This window comes from Telmatherina bonti (assembly GCF_933228915.1).
Source record: "Telmatherina bonti genome assembly, chromosome: 6".
Taxonomy (NCBI): Eukaryota; Metazoa; Chordata; class Actinopteri; order Atheriniformes; family Telmatherinidae; genus Telmatherina; species Telmatherina bonti.
The window spans coordinates 9,748,258-9,768,430 of record NC_136624.1 but is presented as its reverse complement, the minus strand read 5'-3'; the positions used below and the strand labels follow the sequence as shown (position 1 = coordinate 9,768,430).

Sequence of the window (20,173 nt, the reverse complement as noted above, 5' to 3'; positions counted from 1 at the left end):
TCACGTCGCTTCCTGTCATGTTCTGTTTTCCTGTGTCATGGTTTGTTCAAGCACCTGCTGCCTGTGCCTGCGTGTATATATATATATATATATATATATATATATATATATATATATATATATATATATATATATATATATATATATATATATATATATATGTATACTGTATATATAATCAACCTCCCAACTTTCCAGTTGAAGGACTACTGCTCTTCCGCCTGAGCTACAGCCAACCACCACTATCTATCTATCTATACAAACATATATATATATATATATATATATAACATTATATATATATATATATATATATATATATATATATATATATATATATATATATATATATATATATAACATTATATATATATATATATATATATATATATATAATTACATACAAAAACCAACAAAGAACAAATGCTAATCTTTTGACACTGGTGTTTTCCCTGCTTGTATATGTGATCAAAAATTACATGGGGTTAAATGTGGTTTACATCCTTCAGGTGTCAGTCATCACAACTCAAAACGTGGGAAGATTTTTATCAAGCCCATTTCAAAATCAGAAACTTTAAAGGAACATATTTTAGTGTAATCAGGCTGAGTTTCGGTCCTACTTTAGGAACCCTTTTTCTGTGTTAAATCAGTCAGTTAATCACACAGGTGAAATGATGTTAACTCACCTTGCCAGTTCGTGAGTCTTTCTGTCTGCTTGTGGTGCTCTGTTGCTATCGCCAGAGTATTGAGAAGGACGAGGAAGATCACCCACCAGCGGAACAGCTTGGACTTCACATACACTCTGCATTTACGACGCAACCAGCGATTCCACTTACGAGCCAGTTTACTAAAAATAAAGAGTTCAATGAGGAAATGCCTGCTGGGTTCCCCAGAAGAGACGGACATTAGTTGCTGCATGCTCTGCTCTCGCGATAGATTGTCTGATATTAATGGATGGAACCCTGGAAGCTCCTTTATGGCATTTACCCTCTTCCAGACAAGACCCCTGCTACAGGAGGCAGCACGAAGCTTACACACACTGAGAAGCAGCAATCTGAATATGTAGCATGAAGTAACTCAATAAAATGACTGTACAAAGCTTTGGCATCCAAACCAAATACAGTTCAAACACCAAGAAACAACATGGGAATGCAACAAGAACCAGAGAACTGCACCATCCGCTTCTCCCAGCTGGCTTTTGTTTGGACAAGATAACCATTTAAATTTTCTGCTGACACAGTAAAGGCCTTTACACAACAGGACTGATGTGAATAAACAACAGAAAATTGTGAATAATTGGGGCTCATATATGTACATCTAAACCATTTTATAGAGGTGCTCTACTGACTAGTAATAGATGATCAGCTGCATGGTGTCCATTTTGCCAACACTTCCAGTATCCGAGCTTCCATTTTCCATTGTCAGTAAACCTGATGGAGACAAAGAGATCGGAAAGGACTGTCAGTTCATATTTTGTGTGACGGCAGAGTGTAGACATGTCTGGTGCTTTTCTTTTACACCAGCAGGAGACGACGTTCCTCACAGCTGGAACAGAAATACATACTAATTTTTCCCCAAATCATCTTACTACTCCATCTACTGCAGAAACACACAGTAGAAGTTGGACACAGTCATGTTTCTATTGCTTTCTATCAGCTAGGATTTATCTCAGTGTTTTCTCTGTATGCATATAACTTCATTTTACAGTTGCTGCATCGGCTCTCCGTGCGTTCCAGGATTTATTTAATATTCTTTTAGTGCCTCTTAGCATATTTTATAAAGTCCTTTATGTGAATTTTTATCATTTTTTCTTACTGTTTTTTTTTTAAGATTATTTAATCTTTGTTTTAATTCCAGTGTTTTTCTTATGGCGATCCTCCACGCAGCAGCCTTTACTGCTTGGTCTGGAGGTGGATCCCCCGTCTGGGTGCCAGGGGGTCCTGCACTGCAGCCATAGGGCTGCAGTGCAGGACCCCAGTTTGCCTCGATCTGACTGGCTGCTGTGGTGGCAGCCTCCGTGGGAAAGACATTGTTTCTTCACAACAGCATCTAGCCAGATGTTTATTAATTTTATGTTATTTGTGTGTGTTTGTGTGTGTGTGTGTGTGTGTGTGTGACCGTGTGGGCAAGAGAATGAAATGGGTGTTCTTAAGTTGCTATGTTAAACATTTTGGTGTTAACTTCAGAGTTAAGTGTTAGCTTCAGTATTTGGAAGTTGCCTCTAGATTAAACAGACTGGATACTTGCTTGTATAGCATGGTGGTTACAGCGGTTGCTCCATGTCCAGTCCCTGACATGAATCATTTTATACTAACACGAGTTTCAACACACAAGCATGAAGGGATTTCTGTTACCTTGTCTCTCCAGATCGTTTTCTATGACTTCAGCCTGAGAGATCCACTCCATGTACCCTTTAAGGTCCTCATCCAGTTGCTGAGTTTCCCGCAGCTTCTGAAATTCTCCTCGAGACTTCGCCTTTTCTCGTTCTTTTGTGAATTCACTGGTGGAAAATCAGACAAAAAAGTCCAGCTGAACCAACACATTGAGAAAAAATGTTTAGAAGGGATGAAAGAGATGAACAGTAACAGTAGAGGAACAAAACTAATAATAATAATAATAATACATATATATATATATGTATATATATATATATATATATATATATATATATATATATATATATATATATGTGTGTGTGTATATATATATATATATATATATATATATATATATATATATATATATATATATATATATATATATAATATTATATAATTATATTTTTCTCTGAAACTGGGCTGGAAATGCAACAGAAGGTTGTACTATTTTATGTATTGGTTCACCTACCCACTGAGCACACCAAGAACCAGATTGAGAACAAAAAAAGAGCCAACGAGGATGAGAGTTGTGAAATAGATCCATGGCCATTCCAATCCTATTGCATCATTTACCTGTCAAAGACAAATGTGGGTTTAGTTCGATAAACAAAAAGCAACTCATTGCCAAAATGAGTGAATTCAGTTATGGCAGGGGTGCCCTGCAGACGTCCCAGAGGGTCACAGCCCTGCAGGTTTTCAATGTGCCCCTTCTCCAAGATTCAAATTAATAGTTCATTGTGCCAAAATTGACAGGCTGTTTGAGCCACTTAAATATTTTTATTTATTCTATGATCTTATTTATTAGCTCTGGCATGTTAATGCTGAATCTGACTGGAGACAAAGGAAAAAAAGAGTAAAACAGGAAGATAAAGGGGAGAGGGGTGAAGAGACAAATGATGCATGGAAAGCTGACTAGGCTGCCTAAATCTTAACAGTATTTTTAAAAACGTATATAAACTTTTAAAGTACATAAAAAAAACCATAAAGAAAGTAGAATAATAATATGAAAAAGTGCAATGAACAGTTGTTGACAGTATCGGCAGAGAAACGTACAGACACAGTAAATCAGTGTCAACCATCTGAAAGCAGATGAATAAATGAGCAACTCTGTGTGCAGCACATGTTAATGTGTTTAGCATACGTTAACATGTTTTCTGGACACATGCTGTTGGCTTTGTTTTTTCTCCAGCTTAAATATTAAACTCCATCACTTCCTTCTTCTTAATGCTTGACTGTGATTGGCATTGTCGCTTTTTGTTTGGTTGCTCGGCAGTCGGTTTCCCTCAGCTTCCAAGCAGACTGAAGTCTGCTTCTTTAGTCTGCATCAGAGTGGGGTTAGTGTTCATACAACAGGTCGTATTCTCCCGGGAACTGGACTGCAGTCCTTTTAACACAGACCAAACAGCAGCAGTGTCAATGTGACCTGGAACTCTTGACCAGATCTTGAACATCTACCCTGATGTCAGATATGGCAAACTGTATCCAGTAAATCAACTCACCCAGTAAAGCACATCTGTCCATCCTTGTGTGGTAATACACTGGTAGACGGTTAACATGGAAAAACCAAGGTTGTCAAAATGGGTGATGCCATTATTTGGGCCTGGCCAACCAGCTCGACACTCTGTTCCATTGATGGCACAGCGGCGGCCGTTTCCTGCTTGAGCACAAGGAGCCGGTTTCTCATTTTCCACTGTTGCAATGATATCTGTGTCAAAAGAGAGAAAGGGACAGAGCAAGAGAGAAGATAAGAGTCAACATCAGACTGGATTCGTTTGGTCTGGTGAGATCTCAGAGTAGAGACAGGATGAAGATGAACGTTTGATTAGCTGTTGTTGGAGGGAAAACATGACAAGATTCAGTAGTGAGACTTTGGGTTTAAAATGTATTTGTATTAGGTTTGGACAAACTTAAAGTAGTTTTTTTTATTTTGCATATTTGCTGTAGCATTGGCTTGTTAATGATTGAGAACTTTCTCTATATTTCTTAAATTGGCCCTGCCCTGGTTGGCTTATAAAAAAAAAAATAAAAAAAAGAAAGAAAATCCCAAATACTGAGTTATTAACTATTTAATAACTAATAACTCTTATGGTCTCTTTAAGTGTTAATTTTTAGACATTGTAACTTGTTCTTCATATGGGTGTTTTCGCATTTGCCTTTAACACAGCTTGGTAAAATCTTCCTTCTGAAGAGGAGTAAATATGTAACCAATATTATAGATAACTGTATGACTCTGTATCCAACTTAAAAAGTTGTAACTTGTAAAATGAAAACACAACATTTAAGGAAAATACAATTCTTTTTATTTTATTTAGGAAAAACCACAGTACCATTATTAATGAGCTCAGTTGTAAACTGGACCTGGTTCCACTGGACTTTAATTAAACAGACTTGGACATCTGGGGATGTCTCTTATGTACTGTTTTTAGATATTTTTTCTCCTAACTTGTCATACATGTTTGTAAGTATGAATGCATGCTCCTGAAAAATCCATAAAATCTAGAGGTATAACTAGAGTGAAAAAATCTAGAGTATAACTTACAGGCTCAATGCTTTTTTTCCCCCTCTAAAGGATGAAAAAAACATTGGGTCAAAAAGTTATACTTGGGGAACTTGCCACATCAGAAGTCATCAGGAGGTGCGGCTAGATTTTCGCAGCTATGCTAATGACACACAGCGTTATTTTGTTGTGTCTCCTGATGACTTAAAAGTCCTTTTAAGCGGTATTTTAGATGTTAAGTTTCCACTGAAGTTTAAATTATTGTTTCTAATTATTGTTTCTAATTATTGTTTGAAACTTATCAGTGACGACCCATGGTTTGTTGGGTCGTTGTGTTTTTTTTTTTTAGTTTGCTTTGATTTCTAATTATGTGTTGTTACAGGTGGAGTTAATGGCTGATTGATGACAGCTGGCCAGGATCTCCAATCGGCTATTTAAGATCTGCTTCTCCCTGGGGGGGGGGGGGGGGTCCACAGGAGTTTGGGCCTGGCGTTTTTGGGTTGGATTTTGGATTAGTTAACAAATATATTTTTGTATTCCGGATTCCTCTTCTTCATTTATTTGGTTATGGTCTTTGCAGTCGATCGTAACAGTGAGAAATCTGGATTTTATTTTTGACTCTTAGCTGAATATTATTCCACATAATAGAACCTCATGTAAAGTTCCCCTTTGGTTCCTTCCTGCTGAAGCTAATTGTATGTGATACCAGAAATACAGAAAAACCAAGCTTCCTAAAACCACATGTGGTTCCTTAGACTACATGTTGAAGTGCCCATTGGCACAATACTATATGATAAATTTCAACTAGTTTGCACATCTTTGTGTGAGAAACTGTTCTGGATTTAATATAGTCTGTAAAATGACTACACATGCCTATCAATCATTCATTATTGCTGTATGTCTACAACACTGAACACCATACTTGTGCCGATGTAGTAGCAGGTCTTGTGCATTTTGCACTTGAAGAGCTCCAGTCCCATGATGGAGTATATGGTGACCATGAAAAAAACCAGCAAGGTGATGTGGAACAAAGGCAGCATGGACTTCAGGATGGAGTTCATCACCACCTGAAGGCCTGGGGGGGAGAAATATGATCCATTAATGAACTGATCACATTAATATTTATATTAAATCAAATAAGCTAACCTCCATAATGACATTATTATGTTTATATATATACTGTATATACAAAAGTGACTTACTTGGGACTCCTGAGACCAGTCTGAGAGGTCGGAGAACTCTGAATGCCCGCAGAGCTTTCATGTCAAAGCCACCACCTTTCTCTCCAACTGGAGCCTCTACGCCACTGATATGGTTTATTGCATCCACTGCCACAGTAAAAAGCCTGAAGAGAAAGATTAGCAGTTTTCAGCTGCAAAGTTAGCTGCTACATTTAAAATCAGCTAATAAGAGTTGTAAAATCAGCCGCTAATAGGTTCTAACTCAGCCACTAACAACTGCAACATAACTAGCTAACAGCTCCATCATCAGCTGCTCATAGCTCAAACATCTGTAACAGCTTAAGTGTGGCGGCTAAGAACTATAACTTTACTGCTAAACAACCTAATTGGCAAGACAGCAGCTAAAACCATGAACATTAGCAGCTATAACATAACTGGCTAAAAGCTATAACACCAATCACTGACAGCTGTAACATTAGCAACTAAAAGAGCTAACATCAGTAGCTAAAATATCTAACAGCAGCAGCTAATAGCTGTAACATTAGCAGATAAAAGTGCTAACATCAGCAGCTAACAGCTGTAACATTAGAAGCTAACAGCAGCTGACAGCTGTATCAGCTCCATACTCTCCCTGTTCCCCTTCCACCTACAGATTAAGGAAAGGCATGGATAAATCTACATGTCCATTAACTTTCAGGCAATCACAGGTCCTTAATGAGATGTTTCTCATTCATGCTTTGACTGACAGGTTTTGAGATTCCTGACCTTCTGTCATGTTCAATAAACACCCAGTAAATGTCAGCACTAATAACATTTTATAAGCTCAGTTTAACTGATTAAGTGACCTCAACAACACTGAATATGACAGTTACATGTCATAAATCTGGTATTGAAATTATGTCAACAGACTGAAATGATACTGCAAAACAAATTTTGTTTCTTGACACTTCAAATTCAGTCACACCCTCATTAATTCAAATTTTGAATTTTCTTCCTACATTTATTTGCCAATATGTGCAATGTCTCCAAGAAAACAATGGATGAATGATGCATCTTTTACACTATGAATCAGAAAGCTAACTGCCCTGCAATGTTTGTGAAAGAAATCAGTCATTTTATTCACTTAATCTAACTAGATGAAGCAAGCGGCCTACAGATAATGGTGTAATATTGCTGCTGAGTGATGTAGTGTTGAAAATGAGTGGACAAAAGTGAGGAGATAGTTCTCTAGACTAACTGGGGAAAAGCTGAAATATGCCACTGGAAATGATTCATTGCATTTTGTCAGTCGGCCATTGGTATTTGACAATAACACATGTATGAAGATGTATGAGATGCATAGTTAAATAAAAACACAACCAAATAGTTGAATGGTTTGGAGAAGATTCTCTGAAGGTTAGTTAAGTCCTTTAGCAAAAGTTTGCACAATATTGATGGTTTTTCATTTTCAATGATCCAGGCAATATTCTCTGAGCATCAAAGCCAACTTTCCCAGAATCTGCAGCTGCATCAATTCCTTTGTTAGTTATATATGTCTGCTGCTGAACCTTCTTCTCAGTTGCTATAGCCACACAAAACAACAAACATTCAACAGTGACTGTGATATTCAGCTGTGACAGCCACATGCCAAAGATCGTGTTGCAACAATCTGTCAGGGGCATCTCCCTTCCAAAGCCACCAGTCTGGCAGCCTGTCCCACCCAGTAGTATTACAAAGCAGAGTTTCTCTGCCATGGTTGCATTTTCCATTTCACTTGAACTTGCGAGTATTGCAACCTTGCACAATAGTTGGCATACTTACAGCCATTTAAAGAGAACAATAAACAAGCAAAGGCTCATTTGGCCGGTCAAACCTGCGTCTCACGTGCTTTATAGTAATTTTTTATGATAGAGATAAGTGGTGTTTCACAAAATTCTGCGACTTTCCCAGTACAAGACAAAGGTCTCATTGTCTATGCTGTGAAGTGTCAGTTAAGGACCTTTGTCAACTGATATCTTGGTGGCTTTGCTGCCAGTAATGACATAATGTTGATGTTTCATTGTTAAACGTGATTCAAAGACTGTGGATAAGGTTTAGATTTAAGGGTGCATTCACATCAGGATTGTCTGCTAGTCTCGGTCCAATTGGGGACTTGGCTCAGTTGTATGGGGGTATATCCATGCAAACCGAGATCGCTTTCATGCTGCACTTTGGTCAAACAAGCCAAACCATTAGAATAATATATCCCCATTCTCACCAAAGGTGGAGCTGCACTAGTATTTAGCAAAAAGAGAGGACAAGACCTGTTTGAAGAAGAAAACTACGTTTCGTCCTCATAAAAGCTAAACATGCAGATTGGGTTTTTTATTTTGTCTTCTGCAAGTGTACTGCAGAAATACACAGCAACAATGGATGCAGTATGAACAACAGACGAGCAGAGGACTCGGTTTCTATGTATTTACCCACAATGCAGTACTACGTCAAATGGAGGAAGTGACTTTTTTACAGTCCACTCCCTGTATTTGGTCGACTTAAATGGGCCGAGACCTAAGTTTGTTGGGGGACCGAGTCTGCTTCTTTGTTCCGAGTCAGAATTTGTTTGGTGTATTCACATTTCCCCAAATGAGGCGGACTTTCCGAGAAAACAAACTCGGATTCGAATCAAAAAGGTGAATCTGCCCGAAAATAGGCAGATCAATCAACCAACCAACCACCTGAGAACCATAAAAAGGAAACAGAAATTAAAAGAAATAAACAGAGGAATAAAATGCTAGATTGGAAGTAACAAGGATGTAAATATGCATGAATTTAAATTTACATTAGAAAAAAGAGTCAATAAATGACTAAATAAAAACAATTTTAGATGAAACTGAAATACATGAAGAAGCTGAAGCCTGTGCAAGCAGTTAGCAGGTGAGAGGCAGGGCACACCTTGTATAGGTCGCCTGGCTATTACATAGAAAAAAAGTTGATAATGATAATAATAATAATAAAAAAAAAAAAAATTTCATCTGTGATGGGCTTGTTATTAGAAATTTGATTCTTTAGTTTTTAAAAAGTAATTTGGGGAAGTATCAATTTGTTTTTTGAGCTGTTTTTATATCTTTGTATTTAATTTTGATTTTGGCAGTTTTGTTCCTCCATAGTGGAGAGCACAAGGGTCTGTTTGGTTTACATTAGAGTCAGATAAAGTGTGACAGACAGATATTGGACCGATGTTTACTATAGTGATGGTCATTTTTGTTGTTTTTTATTTATTTGTTTATTAAATGTTTAGTGGTCCTAATGAGAAATTGCTCTGTTATCCAGTAAAGATTTTAGTGGTTGCTAATAGTGGGCAGTATACACAAGCAGGACTGCCTCCAAGTGTGAGGCATAGGCATGTCAGAACAGTATTGTAACATGTTTACATTAAAATTCTGGTTTGGGGGAAATAACTTCTTTGTTATTCCTGTAAATGAGCTGAGACTTCCTCTGCATCCTCTTCCAGCCTGTCTGTTTCCAGTGGTAGCTGAAATGTTGAAGCCTTTTAAAATACTTTTTTAAAAATGATACTTTATTAATGTAATGTTGTGTGGTTGGTTAGTACATCCCATTTACCAAACAAAGAGAAGTACTTCGTGTAACAAATATTCATTTAAAACCTCATTTAGTCTCTATTTTAAATAAATTCACTGAGAATATTTTGGTCTAGCTTCAGGAAGCTTGTGGATGTACACGCAGATGCAGCAAACAGTACATTACCGCTGTTAACTGCAGGGATTGCACCCAGCACAAAGAAGAACTATTTGTTTAATAGTTGCACAAACTACCACAGTCAACTTCACTGCTTCTTTCTTTCTTCATCTATTCTATTGTCAGAATGAAACAGTATTCAGAGCTCAAAAATTAGCTTTGCACTGCCCTCTGGTGGATGTATCACCAAACAACCATGCAGCATAAAGCATACATGGGATTCGAGCTTTGCACAGTATTATTAGTTCAGCCCCATTCATGCTAATATAGGAGGCTTCTTCTAATTTTTAATATATATATATATAAAGTTGGCTTACATATAACAAAAAAAATGAATAGAAATTTATTCAACAAAAATCTCTCAGTTCTGAATTATAGTGTTCATATAAGCTATGGCCAAAAACAACCTAAATACCTGCAGTTTAAAAAAAAAAAAAAAAAAGAGTAAATCTGTTTCTATATATCACAATTATACAAAATTAATCTCTCTCTACATGAATAGAATGGCTCAGAAAACATAAGATTTTCTGAAAATACTTCAGAGTGTATTACTAAGAGACTGCGTTCAGGCTGTTGGATCTGCCTTTTAAAATGGGCCCACAGACACTTTCTGACAATAAAATTGGGACCCACTATCTTTAGCCACCCACTCCCACCCAATGCAACCTGATAACTTCCCACTCCGGTAAGATTTGGATTGGTTTCCATCCCGAAAGCAGAGCTCTGTATGGGAGAATTGGGTGTACTGGTGTTTTCCATGTTTGAAAGGAGCACGCCTACAGTATCTACATATGTCAAGGGAGAGGAAATGATAGGAGAACAGAATTATGTATCAGTGTTCTGTCATCCATCCATGAGAGCAGGAAATTCCTTTTTAAGGATTATTTTATCTGCCTTTCATCAACTCCATAACATTAATTTCCCACTACTAAACATTGTTGGATTTTCTTGATGCATCTTCATCCTGTCTCTTCTCTGAGATTTCTCCAGCCAGTAAAAGTCAGTCTGATGTTGGCTCACAGCAAAAGTGTTCGGTCTAGCCATGTCTTGCGATCCTAGTCAGCTAAAGTCTTTGTGATATTGTTTAGAGACTAAGATGCTCAACAAGAGCTAATTTTGAAAGATTATTACAAACATTTTGTCTTTATTTCCTATTTAGTTACAAAATCTAAAACTGGTCATTTCCACACATGCTGGGTTGAATCATCTCAGTGTGACTGTTTAACATATTACATCTTTCACTCCCAGTTTTAGCTGTAGACATATTTTCCAAGACTTTCCAGCACAACTTTACAAAAAACTGCAGATATTATGTTAATATAAGGAAAAACATGCTGAATTTAAGCAAATTATTACAGTGAAATAATCTGTAAATTAATCACATTTGGTCAGATTTCCCAAAATAAGAAAATATTTTTAGAATTTACATCATAAACATATTTAAACAAGCGGTGAAACATTTATTTTAAGTTTTCCATTAGATAATGAAAATAAACAAACAAAAAAAAAACTCCAAACTATCCCATTAATGCTTCTTTCACTGTTATTGTCTCCCATTTATCCAACCACTTTTTACTTCTCTAAAACCTAGAATTATTTTACTGGACCAGAGGTCACCAACTGCGTTCCTGGAGCGCTACCAGGGTTTCCCTGCTGCAACACACCTGACCCAAATCTACAGCTCATTAATCGGCGGGTGCAGAAGATGACAGCATGTTGTTGGAGAACTTTTTTATTTGGATCAAGTGTGTAGTAACAGGGAAACACTAAATCTGCAGGATAGTATGAGTTGGTAACCCCTCCACGAGATTATACTCTGAATGTTGAGTAAACATTTATATGTACGCAGTGCTCCTCTTGTCTCTTTCTCTGTTCCTTCCTCTCTTCTTCTGTGATGGTCCGTTATTCTGTGGTGTGGTTATACTTATGTTCAAAAATCAGATAATAAACCATTTGTGTTGAATGCAAACAGCTCTACTCACCCAACAGATACACAAACAAAGTCCAGGATATTCCAACAGTTTCGTAAGTACGCGTCTGCGTGAAAGAGAAATCCGTAGGCAACAATCTTCAGGAAACACTCGACAGAGAAGATGATGAGGAAGATGTACTCCAGGCTTTCCTGTAAAGCAACAATAATTCATTCTAGTTAAGCAGGTAACATAACTTTAAGTGAAATTAACCTTTAGTGTGGCAGTGACAACGTGACAAACACAATTTATTTGGCTTTTATTCTCTAACAAGGCCGTGATAGAATATAAAACCAAAAGCATAGAGGGCTTGACTATTCAGGGATGCTGCTATTCTTTATCCAGATGTGATCATGTTTCTTATGTCTTTGAAACTTAAGATGAAGCTCAGACGAATGTACTTCTGAAACTCCTGTAACGTAGAACACACCACTGTAATATGTCATGCTGGATTCGGTTTCAGCAAAGGCATGTTGTGTGTGTTCATTTTAAATCTTCCCATGGTGACAGCGGCCTGCTCAGGCCTTAAACTGAAACGTGAACCTCAGGTTGTCCTTCTGCAAGGACTCACAGACAATCTGGCTCTGCTGGATCTGAATTTGAACCCTTTGTAGATTCTCGTTGAAGAGCCCTGAGTTTATCAGTGCTGAACAGAAGAAGTGGAACAAACTACATGTGGACATTACATTTTTACATTTAAATCCAGGTTAACAGCCCAGCGAGACATAACGTTGTCCTCAAATTTACATATATTTTGTTGAACAATCCTTTAATGTTTCTGCTCCAGTCAGGTGTTTTCTGTTCCTCTCAGTCAGACTTCTGCACCTGTTGACAGGTATTTTGTCCCACTGTTCTACAGAAAAATGCTTTAATATTTTCATGACCCATTTGTTTGTTTGTTTAGTGTCTTGTGTCACTGGCTTAATTAAGCAAATCTTTAGTTATTGTTCCTTTTTTAGTCTCCAGTTATTTACTGGTGTAAATCCAGCCTTTTCTTTAATGAAAGGGGATGAATAAATCTGAGGACGACTGTAGATGATACATACAGTTTCTGAGATATTTGGCATCATTTTATGGTACAAACTTTGCTCAAAACTCCGTGGAACTTAATAGGACTTTTCTGCCCCTTAATAAACACCAGAAAGCAGAAGATTACACTATAAAAATTTTTACATATCACATGATAATAAATGGTCAGTATTACAGCTTACGATTTGCTTTTGTCCCAATTCGATTCAGATTCCCATTTTTGGGGGGGCTGATTTGATTTCAATTACGATTCTCACAATTCTTTGATATTGCAGCTTTTTGTAGATTAAAAACAAAATAAATGTATAAAACTTTATTTTTTTGCTTGTCATTTTTCATGATTTAAAGTAGGAAAAAAACAACACAGTAACTAGACCATCATTCTGCTGCTATGATGCCAAAGAAGACAAAAAAAAAAAAAATCAATATAAACAATAAAAATACAAAAAATTTATAATAGATTATTTTTATTTATTTGAAAAAAATGTTTTAAACAAAAAAATGTGCATTTTAAAATTGTGAAGCAAAAAAAAAATCCAGATTTTCAATTTTTAAATTTTTTTTTATTACTTTTATTATATTTTCCCATCCCTAGTAATCATTCCTAAAAATGATCGTACCGTTTACATATACATCATATTAAATGTATTGAACAAGACCTCATAATAAAAACCTGGTCATTTTTCATGGTTGGGTCTTTATGGGTTAAAACCATTTCTTTGCTTATCAACCCCTGCATGAAAACTACTCTAACTTTTAGTCTGTATTTCTTTAAATAATATTATTTTAATTTATAACTTTACTATGACAATATTGGGATTTTTTTACAGTTTGTTTCTACCCTTTTACTACATTTTATAGCTTTCTTTGCACCATCTGTAATGCTTTAATGTTGGAACTGGTTATTTGCACAGAGAGCAAGCCAGGAGTCATCAGCTCTTTTATTAGACCCCCGCAATCTATTACAGGATCGCTAATCTACCATGGCAACGCCAGCGCATGCTTCTCTGTGTCAGAGCAGGAGATCCCCTCGAAGCTTCTATCCAATGACCAAGCAAAACAGAAGGGAAATGCTGCTAAAAAAAAAAAAAAAAAAAGAAGCCAAGCATCGCAGTCTGACTGAATAAGTAGTACACAAATACAGCCTCATTTCTACACAGCCACTGCTGGAGCCTTCACAGGCAGATGCATAGTTAATAAACATCTCCGAAAGTCTCTTTCTAATCTGAATCTGAATTCTATTAAACTGCAGGTGGAAATGATGAAACTGGACCGCACCCACATTTTATTTAAACTTTATTTTACCAGGTAAGAATAACAAATTGTCATGTCTGCTCCTCCTCTGGTTCCCTCAGCCTCACCTCCTATTGATGTTCTGGCTCAGACAGGACTCTCCTGCCCCTGCCATCATGGAGATCATCTGTGTTCCCTCATTATCCTCATGTGTTGACCTGTGTTTCCCTGTGTTTGGTCAGCTTCCTCGTGTAGTCTTGTGTTTCCCGTACCAGGCTTTCACCCTGACTCTCTTCATGTTCCTGTCTACCTGTCTACCTGTCTGGGAGTGATTAAAAATGTCCGTTTTGTCCACCAGCCCCAAGCTCAGTCTGACACAAACTCGTGGACGTTGACATATCAGGCCCCACAAAACACAAAAAACATAAAAACCATTATGCAATCATGCATATAATATGAATAAATCCTGACGTCAAAGTAAAAACCCCTCAGCTGCCTGTCAGGGGATTTTGTAAATAGCAAATCTTTTCCCACCATTAATGTTAAGGTGAACGTGACTTTCTGGTACTGTCCGTTCATGAACACTGTACATTGCTTGCAGCATAATCTCCTTTCAGATGATCTGCAAAGCTCTCTGGTTAATGATTAATGTCGTGGCAAAGTGGTCCAGCTCGGTTCTGGTCTTTCAGACCTTTCAGGACTTTCAGACCTCTCAATCTGCACCGATCACAAGGTGAGCCACACAAAACATTTTTTAACACGACGGCTGGATCAGGAATGGCCTTGTATGTGGTTGTAATGATGACATTTTGCATTTGCCGGTGAATTCTCAGGTGCACTAGGTGTGCCTACCAACCTTTTCACCTGACACCGCTTGCAGACCCCTCAGGAAGCACAGCAGATGTATAATAACGCCAATGCCAGGACAAGGACACAAAGAGAGATGTAGCCATTTTTCCATTACTGTTATTTAATTATCTGTTATTGTTTTGTGCTATTTCATTTTTCCATGTTAAAGTTTTGTGTTGCAGTAAAAATTAAAATACCTTGACCAGTGACTGATGACGTACAGGTTGCTAAATGTGGGCTGAAACTAAAAAAAAAACAATAAAAATGAAGATCAGAAGCCGGTGGACCTTGGAGCAACACAGTCTTTTGACCTTCACTGCGTTTCAGGTTTTTTTCTTAGAAAGGTCTAAATTTAAGTGTCTTTGTGTAATCTTTGGTTTTTATTTTTAACAATAAATGAAAAAAAAAATTGGTTTTGAGACTTGTTCTTCCTGAAGTGTGTGTGTTGAGTGCCAAAGAACCCTGAGGTCCAAAGCTGGAGGGTCAGCCCTGCTGCACAAACGAGAGATGACCTTTAACCTCCTTAAGGCATGCTTTCAATGTCTTCACCACTTAAGGGTCATGCTGTCAGGCTATGGTACATCACACTGAAATGTGCTTTCCTGCCCAATCTGGCAAATTATTTTAGTCAAAGTTAAATACAACTGCAGTGGCAGATGATTCAGTTTGACATTAAAAAGATCTGGCCAGTTAATGAGTGTTGTATGCTGTACCTACTGCAGGGAAGTAACTGCATCTATTCCTGCATCTGTTTGTTAGCTGTGTATGGAGCTGTCCTGCATTTACTTCAGTGTGCAGGTATGAGGAGTGTGTTTCATACAGACCTTTGTTAATGTTTCTCAGCCCATTCTTTCATTCTGTCCTTTCTATCTTTTCTTTCTTCCAAACTGGGGAGTTAAATAGTTAATGATCAACATATATATATATATATATATATACACACATATATATACATATAGTACGGATCGAGGCCAACCCTGAGTCGTGGCCGTTCCAGTGGTGACGCACCATTATGGTTATGGGTGGGCTTGCCCCTGATGTGAAGGGATCCGCAGGATATCGTTTCCTCATAGTTTGTCAAGCCAGATGTCATCTCTTTTATATTTATTCTTTTAATATAATTATTATTGTTGGTCAAAGAGACAGAAGACTATTTTAGAAACTTTTTCAGGCAACATGAGATTGGGGATCTGTCAGTATGTGTGTGTTATTTGTTGTTTTAATATATGTAAAGCACTTTGAGCTGTTTCTTCTGTGAAAGGCGCTATACAAATAAACTTTGATTTGATTTGAGATAGATATATAGATAGATAGATAGATAGATAGATAGATAGATAGATAGATAGATAGATAGATAGATAGATCTAAACTATCCTAATAAGAACCGTGCTTGATATTGTCTTTAATTTTCTATAAAGAATGAACCATCAAGAGGTATATAAAGTGAAACACTCACAGAAAAAGTATAGTTCAGCTGTACAACCTGGGTTCACGTCAACCACTAACTGTGATATGATTGGCTGAATGCTGGTTTGATGTTATCCCAGGAAACCAGATGTTAACACTGATAGTCTGACAGCAAATCTTAACCACCAAATTTGTCGTGTTGAATTCGACCTCTTTCTTTTTCCTTTAAGTTTTTTTTGTCTTCGAATTTTGACTGTTGAATTTTAAAAACACTCACAAAAGTGAAAATAAACCATTAAAAACTGAAGCCTTCAAAAGACATTCATACATGTTCATTTGCTGCATAAAACTTTGCTGCTTAAAATTTAAAGACTTATAATATTCATAATCTGATGCAACAGATTTACTTGTATGGAAGGTCAAAGTATTATCAGAACCTGAAAGGCTTTAAAAAAAACAGTAAAAGAAAAGCAAAAGCAGTCAACAACTTGTCAACCACACCCTTAAGAGGACAATGACCTGCATCCTGACAAGACAGTTACCGGCAGGATGACAAGTCGTCAGCAAACCGCGTGTGTGAATCTCATAGACTGTATATAAAAGATGCACGAAGCCTCCATGACGTCACTCGCTCATTGGGCGGTTCCTGCCATTGTCATCTTAGCGGGATTGTGTGCTGTTTCTCCTGGTAAATACAAAACTGGGCCAAGAGGTAGAGCTGAGACGGGTACTGTGAACATACGGGGTGAATGATTGACATCTATCAAACTCCAACGTGCCTGTAGCTCAGTGCTAACCGAGTTAACCTAGAGCTAACAGGAGCTAACCAGCTAATGGAGGTAGCTGGGCTAAACTTACATCATGCTGTTAACCAGCTAAAAACCTTGGTTGTTCTACATGCTCATTCTTACAGCGGGAATTGGGAACCTGTCAATCAAAAGGAGACATCCACGATTATTCCTAATTTTGGGAATTACTTTTAAACGAAGAAGTTATACAATAAAAAAAAAAAAAACACCTCCCCCTACAGTTGTCATGAAGGTAAACCTGATTAAACCAAAAATGTTTCTTTCTACCAGGCTGTAAACATGTTTATTTCTGCTGTGAAGTTGGTCTTTTTAACATGGGCATCTATGGTGATTCACTCTGTTTTGGAGCCCCTAGTGGATGAAGGGAGAACTGCAGTTTTCTGTACTTCCACCAAGTCTCACTTTTAACCGTCAGGTGTTGCTGTTTGGTGTATCTCCTCCAGACCTGCGAGCAACAGTCGAAATGAAATATGGATGTACGCAGCAGTTCACCACTGACCAACACCAGGTTAATGTTGAGGCAATCAAAGAGACCAGGTGTAGGCAGGTGTTTAAATTGGCATTTTGTCAAGGTACATGGTGGTTGAAAGTTTGTCCGGTTCTAGATCCCATTTCTTCTCTTTATTCTTGCCACATTCACAATCCTGTTGTGATCACCAGTTCTGTTAACTTACAGCCAGCACTGGTGGTCCTGTGTCGTCTGGCTACCAGGCAACCCGGGTTTGAGTCCATCAGTAAAAACACAGCAACATCTTCTACTTGTTTTGGTCTCTCCTGGACAGTTAAATGAAAATTGTCCTTGATATAGATCTACTTGTTGATATGTAGAAACCTATTTATGATTGTTTCCATCGTTTCCAACCATGCAGACTGAACTGGTCAAAGCTTTCTTGATAGCAACCTTTCCAACACTCTTCGTCGTCAATGTTTCTTCTTACAACTACCCTCCGACCCGTTCAACCACCCGCGCCACTGCTACACTTGGCCTGATTCGCTGCTCCTGTTTCCACTTATACAGCAGAGTCAAAGCTTGACTTTCCGCTTTTATTTACCGGCAATTAATACTTTATGTATTTTAATCTGTCATTGCAGTTTTCTGACACATTGAGACTAACGACTAACGGTTATGGACTGACAGAGTTAAACTGGTTTTCCTGAACTGACCATAACCAACCAAGGTGGTGCTCAAAAAGTAATATTATAATGCTTTATTCACTATTATTATTTATTATTTATTTATTTATTAATATGATGCTTTAGTTATGAAGAAATAAACCCATAGTGTGACCGCATAACACAAAATTAAAATTTCCAACAATTATCATTTTTGTGTTGCTGAAATGTGAAAAATTTACGGAGAAAATGTGGATTGCCATTTTTAAAGTCATAACTATTTTCAAATGTGAAGTTAGTGTGGTTTATAATATTTTGATGATAATGAACCTTCCATTAGGGTCTGCGATGTGTTTCATTCATTCTATGTGGCACACATAGACCAAACACACATTCAGAAATCTGCACATCTCCCTTTTAGTGAAACTCAGAGTTCAAATAAACATTGTAGTTGCAGAGAGACACTCATTTCATAACAGGGATGCAATTTTTTTTTTCTTTTTAGCAGATCTCCAAAATGAAAATCCAGGGTAGCCGTTTTGATTTTCAGTTTAAAACCAATAAATGAAATAAATGCTGAAGCATATAATTATTCTAAATCTTCTAACATTTCCAAACAAAGAAACAGGACGCACCAAGTTGCTGTTGGTGGAGTTGCTGTCCTCTTCGGGCATGGGTAGGTACACGGCCAAGGCCACACAGTTGGCAAAGATGGACAGCAAGATTATAATTTCAAAAGGTCTGAAGGGGATTTATAGGAAGCTTGCAAAACATTCAGTTCATGTTTGGGTATCTCATAAGTTTCAGATTTAACAGATGCACATTTTCTATGTATATGTGTGATCTTTCTACTGAGCAGGATACTTCCACTCCACGATGTTGATGCACGCCTTCCGGAAAGGATTCCTCAGTGTCAAAAAGAGTAGAGAGCGCGCAGGCCGGGGGTTACCTCCTGTAGCCATCAGCTTCTTCAGCTTCTCCTTTTGTTTTCTCTTTAAGGTCTCCTCATCCATGATGTAGGATGACAGCGGAGGGCTGCTGCTTTCAGCCATGCTTGCTGGAAGAAAAAGGTTTTCCCAACTCTTCTAACAAAATAAGCAATATCTCATGAAATACATATATATGAAAAGGAAAACCAGGCAATTCCCGATGGTTACAAGCTCTGTCAACCTTTATGTAGCAGTATGAATAACTCCGCTCCACCTCCCTCTATCTGAGGAATGGCAGCTGTCTTCTCTACTTATACTGGCTGACTGAGCAGCTGTTTCACCAACAGAATAAATATAGATGATGAATGACTTTCATAGTAATGTTTGACAAGAGAGGGCATTCAGATAGTTTTAGAACACTGAATGTGTCAACAAGAGGAAGAGGTGCTGGTCAGGCACAACCCCAATTCCAATGGAGATGAGACGTTGTGTGAAACGTAAATAAAAACACAAAGCAATGACTTGCAAATCCTTTTTAGGCTATATTCTGCTTATTACACTACAAAAACAAGATATTTAATGCTTAATTGCTTATTACACCAGGGGTGCTAAGCATCCAGAGAGCTGATATTTATATATATATATATATATATATATATATATATATATATATATATATATATATACATACATATATATATATATATAATCTTTGAGTTAAATTGTTTTTCCTGTTAGTTAGACATTGCTTATGACAAAAACCAGAACAGCGAAAAAAGGAGAAACATTCCACTCAACATTCTGTATATATATATACATATATATATATATATATATATATATATATATATATATATATATATATATACATATATATATATATATACATATATATATATATATATACATATATATATATATACATACATATATATATATACATATATATATATATATATATATATATATATATATATATATATATATAAAAATGGGCTATAAACGCCTATGTATTACGTCATTATTCACATATCTCTAACGTGTGATTCTGATGAGAATCACGT

General features: G+C 37.0%; 1 protein-coding gene across 2 annotated transcripts in view; it reads right to left on the bottom strand.

Annotated features, from left to right (window-relative positions):
- Positions 1-19,368, bottom strand: part of LOC306756907 (dihydropyridine-sensitive L-type skeletal muscle calcium channel subunit alpha-1-like) — a 70,671-nt gene extending 51,303 nt beyond the window's left edge. For both annotated transcript variants that reach the window (XM_079241839.1, XM_079241840.1), the window contains exons 1-10: positions 19,045-19,368; positions 18,816-18,921; positions 11,753-11,892; positions 6,078-6,220; positions 5,798-5,950; positions 3,878-4,083; positions 2,848-2,951; positions 2,355-2,500; positions 1,349-1,430; positions 687-847 (exon numbers count right to left, since the gene is read on the bottom strand). In XM_079241839.1, coding sequence (XP_079097965.1) covers positions 687-847; positions 1,349-1,430; positions 2,355-2,500; positions 2,848-2,951; positions 3,878-4,083; positions 5,798-5,950; positions 6,078-6,220; positions 11,753-11,892; positions 18,816-18,921; positions 19,045-19,232 — 1,429 coding nt within the window. In that variant the 5' untranslated portion in view covers positions 19,233-19,368. The remainder of the gene's footprint in view (positions 1-686; positions 848-1,348; positions 1,431-2,354; positions 2,501-2,847; positions 2,952-3,877; positions 4,084-5,797; positions 5,951-6,077; positions 6,221-11,752; positions 11,893-18,815; positions 18,922-19,044) is intronic.
- Between the last annotated feature and the right edge of the window lie 805 nt (positions 19,369-20,173).